Below are 15,424 nucleotides of genomic sequence, written 5' to 3'. Positions count from 1 at the left end.
TGTAGTGTAATGACTAACTCTCTCTGTCTGTAGTGGAGTGACTAACTCTCCCTGTTCTCTCTGTCTGTAGTGTAGTGACTAACTCTCCCTGTTCTCTCTGACTGCAGTGTAGTGACTAAGTCTCCCTGTTCTCTGTCTGTAGTGTAGTGACTAACTCTCCCTGTTCTCTCTGTCTGTAGTGTAGTGACTAACTCTCCCTGTTCTCTCTGTCTGCAGTGGAGTGACTAACTCTCTCTGTCTGTAGTGTAATGACTAACTCTCTCTGTCTGTAGTGTAGTGACTAAGTCTCCCTGTTCTCTCTGTCTGTAGTGTAGTGACTAAGTCTCCCTGTTCTCTCTGTCTGTAGTGTAGTGACTAAGTCTCCCTGTTCTGTCTGAAGTGTAGTGACTAACTCTCCCTGTTCTCTCTGACTGCAGTGTAGTGACTAAGTCTCCCTGTTCTCTCTGTCTGTAGTGTAGTGACTAACTCTCTCTGTCTGTAGTGTAATGACTAACTCTCTCTGTCTGTAGTGGAGTGACTAACTCTCCCTGTTCTCTCTGTCTGTAGTGTAGTGACTAACTCTCCCTGTTCTCTCTGTCTGTAGTGTAGTGACTAAGTCTCCCTGTTCTCTCTGTCTGTAGTGTAGTGACTAACTCTCTCTGTTTGTAGTGTAGTGACTAAGTCTCTCTGTCTGTAGTGGAGTGACTAACTCTCCCTGTTCTCTCTGTCTGTAGTATAGTGACTAACTCTCCCTGTTCTCTCTGTCTGTAGTGTAGTGACTAACTCTCCCTGTTCTCTCTGTCTGTCGTGTAGTGACTAAGTCTCCCTGTTCTCTGTCTGTAGTGTAGTGACTAACTCTCTCTGTCTGTAGTGTAGTGACTAACTCTCTCTGTCTGTAGTGACTAACTTTCCCTGTTCTTTGTCTGTAGTGTAGTGACTAACTCTGCCTGTTCTCTCTGTCTGTAGTGTAGTGACTAACTCTCTGTCTGTAGTGGAGTGACTAACTCTCCCTGTTCTCTCTGTCTGTAGTGTAGTGACTAAGTCTCCCTGTTCTCTGTCTGTAGTGTAGTGACTAACTCTCTGTCTGTAGTGGAGTGACTAACTCTCCCTGTTCTCTCTGTCTGTAGTGTAGTGACTAAGTCTCCCTGTTCTCTGTCTGTAGTGTAGTGACTAACTCTCTGTCTGTAGTGTAGTGACTAACTCTCCCTGTTCTTTGTCTGTAGTGTAGTGACTAACTCTCCCTGTTCTCTGTCTGTAGTGTAGTGACTAACTCTCTCTGTCTGTAGTGTAGTGACTAACTCTCCCTGTTCTCTGTCTGTAGTGTAGTGACTAACTCTCTGTCTGTAGTGTAGTGACTAACTCTCCCTGTTCTCTGTCTGTAGTGTAGTGACTAACTCTCCCTGTTCTCTGTCTGTAGTGTAGTGACTAACTCTCCCTGTTCTCTGTCTGCAGTGTAGTGACTAACTCTCCCTGTTCTCTGTCTGTAGTGTAGTGACTAACTCTCCCTGTTCTCTGTCTGTAGTGTAGTGACTAACTCTCTCTGTCTGTAGTGTAGTGACTAACTCTCCCTGTTCTCTGTCTGTAGTGTAGTGACTAACTCTCTGTCTGTAGTGTAGTGACTAACTCTCCCTGTTCTCTGTCTGTAGTGTAGTGACTAACTCTCTCTGTCTGTAGTGTAGTGACTAACTCCCTGTTCTCTGTCTGTAGTGTAGTGACTAACTCTCTCTGTCTGTAGTGTAGTGACTAACTCTCCCTGTTCTCTGTCTGTAGTGTAGTGACTAACTCTCCCTGTTCTCTGTCTGTAGTGTAGTGACTAACTCTCCCTGTTCTCTGTCTGCAGTGTAGTGACTAACTCTCCCTGTTCTCTGTCTGTAGTGTAGTGACTAACTCTCCCTGTTCTCTCTGTTTGTAGGTGCGTCTGCTGGGTGTGGTGTCTAAGGGCCAGCCCACTCTGGTGGTGATGGAGCTGATGACCCATGGAGATCTGAAGAGCTTCCTACGGGCCCTCCGCCCAGACTCCGAGAGTAACCCCACAGGGAAGCCCCCTCCCACACTGAAAGAGATGATCCAGATGTCAGGAGAGATAGCAGACGGCATGGCCTACCTCAACGCCAAGAAGTTTGTCCACAGAGATCTAGCTGCCAGGAACTGCATGGTGGCTGAGGACAACACCGTCAAGATCGGAGGTACAGTACATTAAGACTGTACCAAACATGTGATTCTCTCTGTGACGGTACAGTACATTAAGACTGTACCAAACATGTGATTCTCTCTGTGACGGTACAGTACATTAAGACTGTACTGTGATTCTCTCTGTGACGGTACAGTACATTAAGACTGTACTGTGATTCTCTCTGTGACGGTACAGTACATTAAGACTGTACTGTGATTCTCTCTGTGACGGTACAGTACATTAAGACTGTACTGTGATTCTCTCTGTGACGGTACAGTACATTAAGACTGTACTGTGATTCTCTCTGTGACGGTACAGTACATTATGACTGTACTGTGATTCTCTGTGACGGTACAGTACATTAAGACTGTACTGTGATTCTCTCTGTGACGGTACAGTACATTAAGACTGTACTGTGATTCTCTCTGTGACGGTACAGTACATTAAGACTGTACTGTGATTCTGTGACGGTACAGTACATTAAGACTGTACTATGATTCTCTCTGTGACGGTACAGTACATTAAGACTGTACTGTGATTCTCTCTGTGACGGTACAGTACATTAAGACTGTACTGTGATTCTCTCTGTGACGGTACAGTACATTATGACTGTACTGTGATTCTCTCTGTGACGGTACAGTACATTATGACTGTACTGTGATTCTCTCTGTGACGGTACAGTACATTAAGACTGTACTGTGATTCTCTCTGTGACGGTACAGTACATTATGACTGTACCAAACATGTGATTCTCTCTCTGTGACTGGTGTATGAGGCTTGGGTTAATAATTCAGGAGTGGTGGAATGTCTGTATTGTAACAAATCGGCTCGTGTGTGCCTGTGGTTGATATATATATATATATACACGACTGTGTTTCTCCAGACTTTGGTATGACCAGAGATATCTACGAGACGGACTACTACCGCAAGGGAGGAAAGGGTCTGCTCCCTGTAAGGTGGATGGCTCCCGAGTCGCTCAAGGACGGAGTGTTCACCGCTCATTCAGACTGCTGGTGAGGAAGATACACTCGGGCTGCCACTGATATCAGATGGGCCTTTCTGCTCCACCCGTTTCATCCATTCTATTCAATCTCCTGAGAGCAAGAACCTATTTTATTTGTTGAGAGAAGGAACATCTCCCCCCGCCCCCCCCCCCCCCCCCCGTTCCAACCCCCTTTATGTCTACAGTAACTCTGTCAGCACTGTTTTATTCAGTTGTTACACTAGTCCAGGGGAGATTCAAATCTAACCCTACTGCTGGTTTGCTGTTCTACCTGATGATTAATTGTACCCACCTCATGTCCCAGGTCTAAATCAGTCCCTGATTAGAGGGGAATCATCCACCTCATGTCCCAGGTCTAAATCAGTCCCTGATTAGAGGGGAATCATCCACCTAATGTCCCAGGTCTAAATCAGTCCCTGATTAGAGGGGAATCATCCACCTAATGTCCCAGGTCTAAATCAGTCCCTGATTAGAGGGGAATCATCCACCTCATGTCCCAGGTCTAAATCAGTCCCTGATTAGAGGGGAATCATCCACCTCATGTCCCAGGTCTAAATCAGTCCCTGATTAGAGGGGAATCATCCACCTCATGTCCCAGGTCTAAATCAGACCCTGATTAGAGGGGAATCATCCACCTCATGTCCCAGGTCTAAATCAGTCCCTGATTAGAGGGGAATCATCCACCTCATGTCCCAGGTCTAAATCAGTCCCTGATTAGAGGGGAATCATCCACCTCATGTCCCAGGTCTAAATCAGACCCGTAAATGATTAAATAAAGCAGATGAACTGGTTTCAAGGTCCAGAGTTGAATTTGAGGCCACTAGTCTTTTATTTCCTTATTCACATCCTGTTTTTTGTTTTTGCTGTTGTCTTGAGATAATATCTATCTGGTAATGTCTGTCTGTCTGACCCCAGGTCGTTTGGCGTGGTGTTGTGGGAGGTCAGTACCCTGGCAGAGCAGCCGTACCAGGGCCTGTCCAATGAACAGGTCCTCAAGTTCGTCATGGACGGAGGATACCTCGACAGACCAGAGAACTGTGAACAGAGGATGTAAGTGTCTCAAACACTAGACTTTTTGTGCATCGTGGGATCTGTTGTCTTTTACCTTGATATCCACTACCAAGCATACAAAGTACATGATGTAAATTATTTTGAATTGGTTAACAGTTTGAGTTACCACCTACTACATGCATACAATATTCCAGGGCTAGTTGTGCTTCAATGGGGACTAACTGAGGTGAGCTGCTTGTGGATAGAGCCCATAGATTCTCTCTCATTTATTAATCTTTCTCCTCCTCCCTCTTTCTCCCTCTCCTCCTCCCTCTTTCTCCCTCCTCCTCCCTCTTTCTCCCTCTCCTCCTCCCTCAGCCACAACCTGATGACGATGTGCTGGCAGTACAACCCCAAGATGCGTCCCACCTTCCAGGAAATCATTGAGATGTTGAAGGAGGACCTTCACCCCAGCTTCCAGGAGGTCTCCTTCTTCTACAGCGAGGAGAACAAGCTCCCGGAGTCGGAGGAGTTTGACTTGGACCTGGAAAACATGGAGAGCATCCCGCTAGATCCGTCATCCTACTCCCAGAGAGAGGACAGAGACAGTCTGTCCAGAGATGAGGGACCTAGTCAGGGCCTGAGGGGCAATTACGAGGAACACGTGCCTTACACGCACATGAACGGTGGCAAGAAAAACGGACGAATCTTATCGTTGCCCAGATCCAGCCCTTCCTAACATTTTCTCTTCTTTTCACCTCCTTTGTTCTATCGTTTTCTAATTATTATTTTTATTATATTACTCTTTCAGAAGCCCTTCAAAAAAATTCAATACAGATCTCAGGACTTTTTTTAATTTCTTCCTCACAGCTGCCAAGCATGGCGGCACAGGATGCAAAAGTTTTGGTATATGTTGAGACATTTTCCGCATTTATCCAGAATCATCTACTACAACTTTCTACTCTATTTTGTTTTCACAATTGCCAAGTTTCCAGGACTGGTCTGCTGGAAAAATAAAAAACTGTGAACACACAGCTTAAAGAACCATAAGGCTGCTTATGATCCAAACCTCTCTCTCTCTTTCTCTCTCTCTCTCTCTCTCTCTCTCTTTCTCTCTTTCTCTCTTTCTCTCTTTCTCTCTCTCTCTATGTCTCTCTCTCTCTATGTCTCTCTCTTTCTATGTCTCTCTCTCTCTCTCTCTCTCTCTTTCTATGTCTCTCTCTCTCTCCTCCCCAGGCTGTCCCATCTCTCCTCCATTCTCCTGTTTCGTTTTCAAGTGAAAATGTTTTCAGATAGTGGCCTTTTTATACGTGGCCTATAAACAAAGAGAAGTGTATCAATGTTTGTATTCTTTTCCTTTGAACAATGACTAAACCGTTTGGAATTGTGGGATGGCATAGACTCTCTCCTAGAACAAATGTCTATTTGTAGAGGAAAATGTATTTTTTTTTCTGCAGAATGCTAAACTTCACAGATTATTGTGGTGTTTGGTGAAAAGTTGTAATTTATTCGCTTTTTTGTTGTCTCATCTCTTTGTTTTATTTCTGTGTCCTCGCGTTATGGCTGAAGGATATTTAAACAGTTAAAGTTGGACAAAACAGTTCCTCCGACTGACCAATAGCTGCTGCTTTGATATATTTTAGTGGGTATAGAATATATATAGAATATACAGTACCAGTCAAAGGTTTGGAGACACCTACTCATTCCAGGATTTTTCTTTATTTTTACTATTTTCTTACATTGTATAATAATAGTGAAGACATCAAAACTATGAAATAACATATATGGAATCATGTAGTAACCAAAAAAGTGTTAAACAAATCAAAATATATTTTATATTTAAAATTCTTCAAAGTAGCCACCCTTTGCCTTGATGACAGCTTTGCAGACTCTTGGCATTCTCTCAACCAGTTTCATGAGGAATGCTTTTCCAACAGTCTTGGAGTTCCCACATATGCTGAGCAGTTGTTGGCTGCTTTTCCTTCACTCTGCGGTCCAACTCTCCTTGGTCAAATAGCACTTACACAGCCTGGAAATGTGTTTGGGGTCATTGTCCTGTTGAAAAACAAATGATAGTCCCACTAAGCGCAAACCAGATGGGATGGTGTATCGCTGCAGAATGCTGTGGTAGCCATGCTGGTTAAGGGTGCCTTGAATTCTAAATAAATCACAGACAGTGTCACCAGCAAAGCACCCCCACACAATCAGACCTCCATGCTTCACGTTGGGAACCACACAAGAAGAGATCATCCGTTCACCTACTCTGCATCTCACAAATACACGGCGGTTTGAACCAAAAATCTCAAATTTGGACTCATCAGACCAAAGGACACATTTTCACGGGTCTAATGTCCATTGCTCGTGTTTCTTGGCATAAGCAAGTCTCTTCTTCTTATTGGTGTCCTATAGTAGTGGTTTCTTTGCAGCAATTCGACCATGAAGGCCTGATTCACGCAGTATCCTCTGAACAGTTGATGTTGAGATGTGTCTGTTACTTGAACTCTTTGAAGCAATTATTTGGGCTGCAATCTGAGGCTGGTAACTCTAATGAACTAATCCTCTGCAGCAGAGGTAACTCTGGGTCTTCCTTTCCTGTGACGGTCCTCATGAGAGCCAGTTTCATTGTAGCGCTTGATGGTTTTTGCATCTGCACTTGAAGAAACTTTAAAAGTTCTTGAAATTTTCCGCTTTGACTGACCTTCATGTCTCATAATGATGGACTGTTGTTTCTCTTTGCTTAATTGAGTTGTTCTTGCCATAATATGGACTTGGTCTTTTACCAAATAGGGCTATCTTCTGTATACTGTACCTACCTTGTCACAACACAACTGATTGGCTCAAACACATTAAGAAGGAAAGAAATTACACCAATTAACTTTTAACAAGTCACACCTGTTAATTGAAATGCATTCCAGGTGACTACCTCATGAAGCTGGTTGAGAGAATGCCAAGACTGTGCAAAGCTGTCAAGGCAAAGGGTGGCTACTTTGAAGAATCTCAAATATAAAATATATTTTGATTTGTTTAACACTTTTTTGGTTACTACATGATTCCATATGTGTTATTTAATAGTTTTGATTTCTTCACTATTATTCTACAATGTAGAAAATAGTTTTTTTTTTTTTAAAGAAAAACCCTGAAATGAGTAGGTGTGTTCAAACTTGACTGGTTTTGTATATAGTATATATGGAATATTGTTTTTTTTATATCAATATTTTATATATAATATATACGATATTTATGTTCTTGTAAATAGTTAATGTTTAATGTTTTCATCTGAGGCTTTCCTGTAAGATGTTCTTATTTTATTCTTAATGTTTCTAACCCTGAAAATGACACTAATAGATGGTCAATGCTCTGTGTCTTAGACCGTCACACGGGATTTCACTTCTCTGTCCAACCCTCAGGAGAACCCTGTTCTCCTCAGCATCAAAGGGCAGCCCACCATTTTAGAAAAATCATGGCATCTTTCAAATGCTGTTCTTCGGTCAGTGGAAGAGTTTGGGTGGTAATTCTGCTCCAACTGAAACTCCTTGGTTTCCTATCTGTTGTATCTTTGGTCCGATAGAACCAGGGTCTAGACGTCATGTTATCTGTTGTATCTTTGGTCCGATAGAACCAGGGTCTAGACGTCATGTTATCTGTTGTATCTTTGGTCCGATAGAACCAGGGTCTAGACATCATGTTATCTGTTGTTGAACATTGATGTGACTATATTCATTTCTCTTATCTATGGTTGATCGTTAGCGATCTATTGATTGGTTGGTATTATCAGTAGAGATGTGATGTCTGCTTGGACAGACCGCTCGTCTTGTCCTGATGATTGTACTTCATTGTCTTGTTCTATTGGTAGGGGTGTTTCTAGGGTTATAGGTCAGAGGAGACTCATCTATTTGATCAATATCTCACCTGAGCTGACTGGAGATTGTGGCAGAAGCCTATATAGGTGGATGTATTGCAAGAGCCCGTAGCATCAGCACTTGGGAGAGAGATCCCCCTGCAGTACTTTATTTTATTTTTTATTTTACCTTTATTAAACTAGGCAAGTCAGTTAAGAACAAATTCTTATTTTCAATGACGGCCTACCGGGGAACGGTGGGTTAACTGGCTTGTTCAGGGGCAGAATGACAGATTTTTACCTTGTCAGCTCGGGGATTCGATCTTGCAACTTTTCGATTACTAGTCCAACGGTCTAACCACTAGGCTACCCTGCCGCCCCATGAGTGGCTACCTGGCATCATCTCTACTCTTTCACAGCCCTGTGTCCTCATACGACTAGGTTTGTTCTGACCCTACCATCACCCTTCACCCCCTCCCCACATAACAACAGAAAGTTCTGACAGCCCATTGGCTGTACTGCTCGCTGACACAGGAAGGAGGTCACAATCAGGCTGCTGGTGGAATTTTCCATGTTACTGTGGTTGAGTGCTTTTGATCAGAACGTTCTGGAAAGTTCCTATTGCATTCCGAGACTACAGCGGGCGGCAGCGAGAGAGAGAGGAGCAGTTAGATGGTGTATGTGTTGGGGTTAGTGGAGCGAAGCTGGGGCGGTGATGGGGGGGGGGGGGGGGGGGGGGGCTGGTACTATTAATCCTATTACATCCCCTCTATCACATGTAGTGTGTGAGTCAGGAAATGCTGTACCCCCCCCCCCCCCCCCCCCCCCCCGACATTCCACTGTCGACGCTGTGGTCCGTGGCGTTCTATTAGGACTACCCGTGTGCCCGTTATTCACAGCCCTTCCTCCCTAAACGTACAAGATATTGAACTCAATCCCACACCTTTACCTGCCTCTTTAGAGAGGACCTCACACCACCACAGTTTTGATTTTGTAAACCTTTCGCTCCAATATCGAAAGATGGGTCATGAAATTGTTCACCTCTGTCCGTGTACAGTCATATTGCTATGTTCCAAACAGACATCACAACATTGCTGGCAGCTTTTCCCAGCTTTTCCTAAGTCCTGATTTTAAAATATAAAGATTATTATAAGCACACACACACACACACTCTCACACACACAATCACACAGACATACATTCTATCTGATGGAAACCACACATTGGTGTTAATGACAGAGGTTGATTGAGAAGTGTTTACATAGCATTTCAATGGAGAAGCACAAATAGCCCGATCATTAGTGGTTTACACACGTTTATCCCTCCCTCTAGCCTAAGGCAGCGATACTCATTGTCTGTTGTCAGAAGCATCGATAAGGGACAGAAAAGCACACTGGGAGCTAAAGGCAAGTCAATCTGGTCTGCATTCATCCACTCAGCACTTTGAACCTGGTGTTATTAAACCTAACCCGCCCATTCATCATCGCCCAGTTATCTCTGTTAACCCGTCTGCCTGTGTCAGATAGTGGAACCGTTACCTCGTCAGCCTCCACCCAGTGCCTTCTCTACCAACCACAGACCAGAGAGATGGATGTACATTTGTACAGGCTGGTTACTGTTTGTTTGTTTTTGTTTGTTTGGCACACACACTCATACTAATGTGTGTGTGTGTACATATTAGACAGAGGGAGAGAAATATGACTCTTAGATTGGAGCTAAACCCATAAACGTAAATACCAAGTTGTGTTTAGAGATGACGAGGTGTTTAGAGATGACGAGGTGTTTAGAGATGACGAGGTGTTTAGAGATGACGAGGTGTTTAGAGATGACGAGGTGTTTAGAGATGACGAGGTGTTTAGAGATGACGAGGTGTTTAGAGATGACGAGGTGTTTAGAGATGTTGGAAATGATATGACCGTTGCTACTTAAAGTTCTATCTATCTGTTGCTATGGGGAACTTCAGCTAGTGAGAGGGCTTTGTGGGCTAGATGTTGGTCTGTTGTAAAGGTTTGAATGGCAAGTCCACAGAGTAAGAATGGCGTTCCAAGTTGAAACTTTTAAAACCACCATTTTGATTCTCGACAATTCAAGATGTTAAAAAACATATATGTTCCAATATCATACTTTTGGTGGGTCTCTATCTCTACATATGACCAGTACAGATAGTTAAATGGTGGGTGTCTGTCTCTACATATGACCAGTACAGATAGTTAAATGGTGGGTGTCTGTCTCTACATATGACCAGTACAGATAGTTAAATGGTGGGTGTCTGTCTCTGCATATGACCAAATCACCATATCTTTAAGAAATTATAGATAATTAATATTTTATTTATTTTATTATGATCGTTGTCATTGTACAAAAATACCCAGTTAGCTTTTTAGTCAAACGTTTTTTTAAATGTTGTAAGTCGGGTAAAAACGAAGAGACTATTTTGTTAACAGTAGAGCTGTAAATGTCAGAAGGAGCTGGTAGTTGTCTGGTCTGTGTGTTTGACCACAGTCTACCTCAGGAGTTTTGGAGGAATCACTACAGCATCTCTCTCCGTCTATTGGTCGTTATCCCTGCAGCCCAATCAGAGGACCGGGACACTGCCCACCCGTGACCACTGCTGTGACAAGAATACGATCACAATATAGAATCCCATTAGGTCCAACTCAAACAGCAAGTTTTCACCTAATGTCAAGTCAGTCATCTTTACAACCAAGTAGATGAATCCCCAGTGTAGTGTAAAGCACAACCTCAAAAGCATTTTTAAACATTGCCACAAACTCTGATTTCAGTAGTAATGTTAGTTAGGAACGGGTAAATCGGGCCAGAATGTGGTGTGATGGCTTCAAACTATTTAACTGGTGATTATCATGCACGAAAGGTTAGGTTCCCGCTCCCTTTATTTGCGTAGAAGCTCAGAATCCCCAAGCATCAGGTTTGGTTTGATGTCCTTTTGAAATGAACAGTTTCCTAGTTTAACATACCCACTAGCTATCTGATAGTTGCTCTACTTATCGACATGCATTGTTCTAGTGAAGACTTGATTTTATTCAATTTTTTAGTTGTTGTTGAAATTCTACATCAAGACCGAGTCGTCCAAATCATGAATGCATATCTTTTGATCACATACATACAGCCAAAGTCTTCTATAGCTCAGCTATGTCTTGGTCATGCTGTTCATCATTGACAGAATAGATTATCTCCTCAGTGGTTGGTATTTGGTGGGTGGGTGGTGTATCTCTGAGAGTTCCTTGTCTGCTCAAGTCAGTCAAATACGGGACGGCATTCAGACTTGAGGCTTTTTTATTTGTATGTATCTTCCAGAAGTGTTTTTTTTATTTCTCTGTCGTCAGTTTGCATTTATGTTGTATGTATTATTTTTCTACTGTGAAAATACGTTATTCTATCGACGCCACGACGCGGTCTGTGTGGACGCTTGCATGCCTCCGCTGGTTAAAGGACTGTTCCCTGAGAGAGCTGGACTAGGACAATCCTTTGTGCCATAATAAACAGAAAAATGTATTCTAGATTGTAACTTCTCAGGGAGGCATGAGTTGTGGGGGGGGGTTGAGGGTGGAAAGAGCCACCTACCTACCTGTCTAACCTGAAGTGGAAGTTCTCTCGTCATCCTAGCAAATTATCTTTTTTGTGGGGGGGGGGGGGGGGGGTGTAGCCAACAAGTTGTCAACAAACAAACAAACAACTGACCCTTTGTGAATCAATATTTTTTTCAGCTCTTCAAGATTATGGACATAATGATTAAATGAATGCTTGTTATCATTGTGATCCGTGGTGTTCACTACCACCAGGTGGCTGGATGTGAAAGTGCAGCAGCTGGACCGGTGCTCGTAGCCAGGGCTCTGTCCCATAGTGCCTTGCTCAGACTGACCTCCCTCCTGACTACATAGCCAGCCAGACCCTCAGTGCCCAGGACTGGACTAGTCTGCCCCGGGTCTGGACTAGTCTGGTCTGGAATGCTCTGTACTAGACTAGTCTCCTCTGGACTGCTCTGCTCTAGACTGGACTGCTCTGTACTAGACTAGACTGCTCTGTACTAGACTAGACTGCTCTGTACTGCTCTGTACTAGACTAGACTGCTCTGTACTAGACTAGACTGCTCTGTACTAGACTAGACTGTCTCCTCTACTCGCTCATCACCCATAGTCAAGGAATATACCCCCAACGAACCCCCACAGCAGGAGAATACTGGAGTATCAACGCATTATGTATTCTAAGACAGGAGAGAGGCGCCTTCTGTAACTCATGGCTCCAGTCAGGAGGTAACACGTCCAGCTTGGCTGGATTGATGATTCATCATATTATACTGTGTTGGGGTAATTATGTAAACGATATTCATGGTTTAACCAAAAAAAATGTTGAACTTCTTGTCTCTACTTGGGCGAAGCTCAGACTTGTTTTGTGCATGAATCCAAACCCCAAGCTGATAGTTTGTTAATTTGATGCTAATAGAATTATGTATCTCGACCAACTCGCTTTGTTGATTAAAACACAACACCCAAAGCACATGGGATCATCTATAATTAGCAACAATTGAATGCATGACATGGGAGAATAGACCTCCCATTTTTAAAATGCATAATAAAATGTTAATTTTAAAACGTTAATATTAAAACTAATCAAAACTTTAACTGTAAATAACGGCAGATATCCCTGAAAAATATAAGCACTTGATTTAGGAAAATGTAGTTTTAGTTTAAACTCTGATAAGCTAGACATGTGGTTTGCCAGAGCACGCTAGTGATCCAGCAGCAGGTTAACCATCATTCTGTGTATTGTTTCAAAAAGTATTACAGTTAGAGATGTTGATTAATATTTTAAATTTTGTGCCAAAATAGAGGGCAAATACAATTACTTTTCTGACTGTAAACTTTTACTACTCTTGTACATGATTTGAATTTTAACATTTGTTATCAATGTATATAACTTTTTCTAAATAAAAATCAACATTTTGTTTGCTCGTGACACTACTGCGCTGCGCAGATGAAAGTTGTGTCGATGTATTATGGAGCAGCATAACTCTGACTAGATGATACGTGTGTATCATGACATATGTGGTCTGAAATCTTCATTTGAATATGTTCTTTCCTCATTCTAAATACATGTTGCCATGCCCCCCCCCCCCCACCCCCCCCAGAATCACAATAGCATGTCAGTCATCTTTTATATTATTATTATTATATCGCAAAATATCGCCCATTGCAATGTTATGGACTGAAATGTCCTCGTTTCAGACCAACAGCTTACAGAAAAGGCATATTGCTTTTTCGATGTGGAAAAACTGGAAAAGACCACTAGAGGAAATCCTAGTAAATAAATATAAAACATAAAATGCATCAGAATCAAAGGTTCTATCCTAATCTAATGTGGGGCGGCAGGTAGCCTAGTGGTTAGAGCGATGGACAGGTAGCCTAGTGGTTAGAGCGATGGACAGGTAGCCTAGTGGTTAGAGCGATGGACAGGTAGCCTAGTGGTTAGAGCGTTGGGCAGGTAGCCTAGTGGTTAGAGCGTTGGGCAGGTAGCCTAGTGGTTAGAGCGTTGGGCCGGTAGCCTAGTGGTTAGAGCGTTGGGCCGGTAGCCTAGTGGTTAGAGCGATGGGCAGGCAGCCTAGTGGTTAGAGCGATGGGCAGGTAGCCTAGTGGTTAGAGCGTTGGGCAGGTAGCCTAGTGGTTAGAGCGTTGGGCAGGTAGCCTAGTGGTTAGAGCGATGGGCAGGTAGCCTAGTGGTTAGAGCGATGGGCAGGTAGCCTAGTGGTTAGAGCGATGGACATGTAGCCTAGTGGTTAGAACGTTGGGCAGGTAGCCTAGTGGTTAGAGCGTTGGGCCGGTAGCCTAGTGGTTAGAGCGTTGGGCCAGTAACCAAAAGGTTGCTGGATCGAATCCCCGAGCTGACAAGGTAAAAATCTGTTTTTCTGCCCCTGAACAAGGCAGTTAACCCACTGTTCCACGGTAGGCTGTCATTGTAAATAAGAATTTGTTCTTAACTGACTTGCCTAGTTAAATAAAATAAAAATTACAATTAAAGACTGCCAAGCCATTTAACATGACCATGGAGCAGTATGAAGAAAACCACCGTAAGCTATGTATTTTGTACAATGTCTGTTAGTAGTGTAATGAAATGTACGTGTGTATAAGGTGGTCGTTTAAAGAGTCACCTTTTTTTCTTTTTTTTTTACTGATTCTGCCAAAACTAGTCTACATCTACACACATCTACAGATGTAATAATGATATATTTGCTGTTGCTGAAACAGTTTTTTTGTGTTTTTGTTTATTCAGTGTCAAGTCAACAAGGTTACTGATGCAAACAGATGTGCTAGAGGGTAAAGGGGTTCAGTATAGTAGTGGTGGGGGTGACCATGATGATATTGAGGGTTTAGAGGGTAAAGGGGTTCTGTATAGTAGTGGTGGGGGTGACCATGATGATATTGAGGGTTTAGAGGGTAAAGGGGTTCAGTATAGTAATGGTGGGGGTGATATTGAGGGTTTAGGGGGTAAAGGGGAGTCATGCTGTCTTGTCGGTGGTCTGCTCTAGTTTACACAGCTCGCTAGATGTTAGTCTCTCTCTAGCCCCTGTGTGTCTCTGTAGGTGGAGTTGTCTCGCTGTCGTCCTTGGTTGAAGTCTTACCATGGGTTTTGCTTCTTTGTGTTGTGACTGCTGCTCCTTCTCCCTCTGTGCACATAGATGGCTCCAGAATGCTGTGTGTAGGCTGGCAGGATACATGCCTCTTTATGCCATGATAGAAGATATACTGATGTATTCATCATTGATACATCACAGTGCCTTCAGCCAGTATTCACACTGCTTGACTTTTTCCCACTTTTTGGTTGTGTTAGACTGAATTTAAAATAGATTTTTTTTAAAGAAGAAGAAAAAGAAAAATGTGTATATATATATATATATATATGAATTGTAACAGGCCTACACATAATACCCCATAATGGCAAAGTAGAACATGTTTTTAGACATTTTTACAAATTAATTAAAAATGAAACCCTGTAATGTCTTGAGTCAAATATTCAACCCCTTTCTTAGGGCAAGTCCACATAAGTTCAGGACAACAAATGTGCTTAGAGTAAGTTCCATGGACTCTGTGTGCAATAATAGTGTTTAACCTGATGTTTGAATGACTACCTCATCTCTGTACCCCACACATACCATTATCTGTAAGGTCCCTCAGTCGAGTAGTGGATTTCAAACACAGATTCAACCACAAAGACCAGGGAGGTTTTCCAATGCCTCGCAAAGAAGGGCACCTATTGGTAGATGGGTAAAATAAAAAAGCAGACATTGAATACCCCATTGAGCATGGTGACGTTATTAATTACTCTTTGTGGTGACTGGGTGTATTGATACACCATCCAAAGATACAGGCATCATTCCTAACTCAGTTGCCGGAGAGGAAGGAAACTGCTCAGGGATTTCACCATGAGG

At 42.9% G+C, this 15,424-nt stretch overlaps 1 protein-coding gene and 1 long non-coding RNA gene across 5 annotated transcripts in view; both read left to right on the top strand.

The window, feature by feature from the left end:
• insrb (insulin receptor b) overlaps positions 1 to 5,190 on the top strand; it is a 191,678-nt gene extending 186,488 nt beyond the window's left edge. For 2 of the 3 annotated variants that reach the window (XM_039002961.1, XM_039002962.1), the window contains 4 exons: positions 1,892 to 2,165; positions 3,036 to 3,165; positions 4,071 to 4,205; positions 4,524 to 4,884. In XM_039002961.1, coding sequence (XP_038858889.1) covers positions 1,892 to 2,165; positions 3,036 to 3,165; positions 4,071 to 4,205; positions 4,524 to 4,884 — 900 coding nt within the window. Of the gene's footprint in view, positions 1 to 1,891; positions 2,166 to 3,035; positions 3,166 to 4,070; positions 4,206 to 4,523 lie in introns of all 3 variants that reach the window. The other variant, XM_039002959.1, reaches the window with a different exon arrangement.
• A 3,087-nt stretch (positions 5,191 to 8,277) lies between these two features.
• On the top strand, positions 8,278 to 12,957 carry LOC120055080. Of its 2 annotated transcripts, none has more exons than XR_005477660.1 (2): positions 8,278 to 9,816; positions 9,871 to 12,957. It is a non-coding gene; the product is annotated as an uncharacterized LOC120055080 (long non-coding RNA). The 2 variants fall into 2 exon arrangements; XR_005477659.1 differs by having other exon boundaries at positions 8,278 to 9,834.
• The last annotated feature ends 2,467 nt before the right edge of the window (positions 12,958 to 15,424 follow it).

Source organism: Salvelinus namaycush, chromosome 10 (genome assembly GCF_016432855.1).
Source record: "Salvelinus namaycush isolate Seneca chromosome 10, SaNama_1.0, whole genome shotgun sequence".
Lineage (NCBI taxonomy): Eukaryota > Metazoa > Chordata > Actinopteri > Salmoniformes > Salmonidae > Salvelinus > Salvelinus namaycush.
This window is presented reverse-complemented; position numbering and strand designations above follow the sequence as displayed.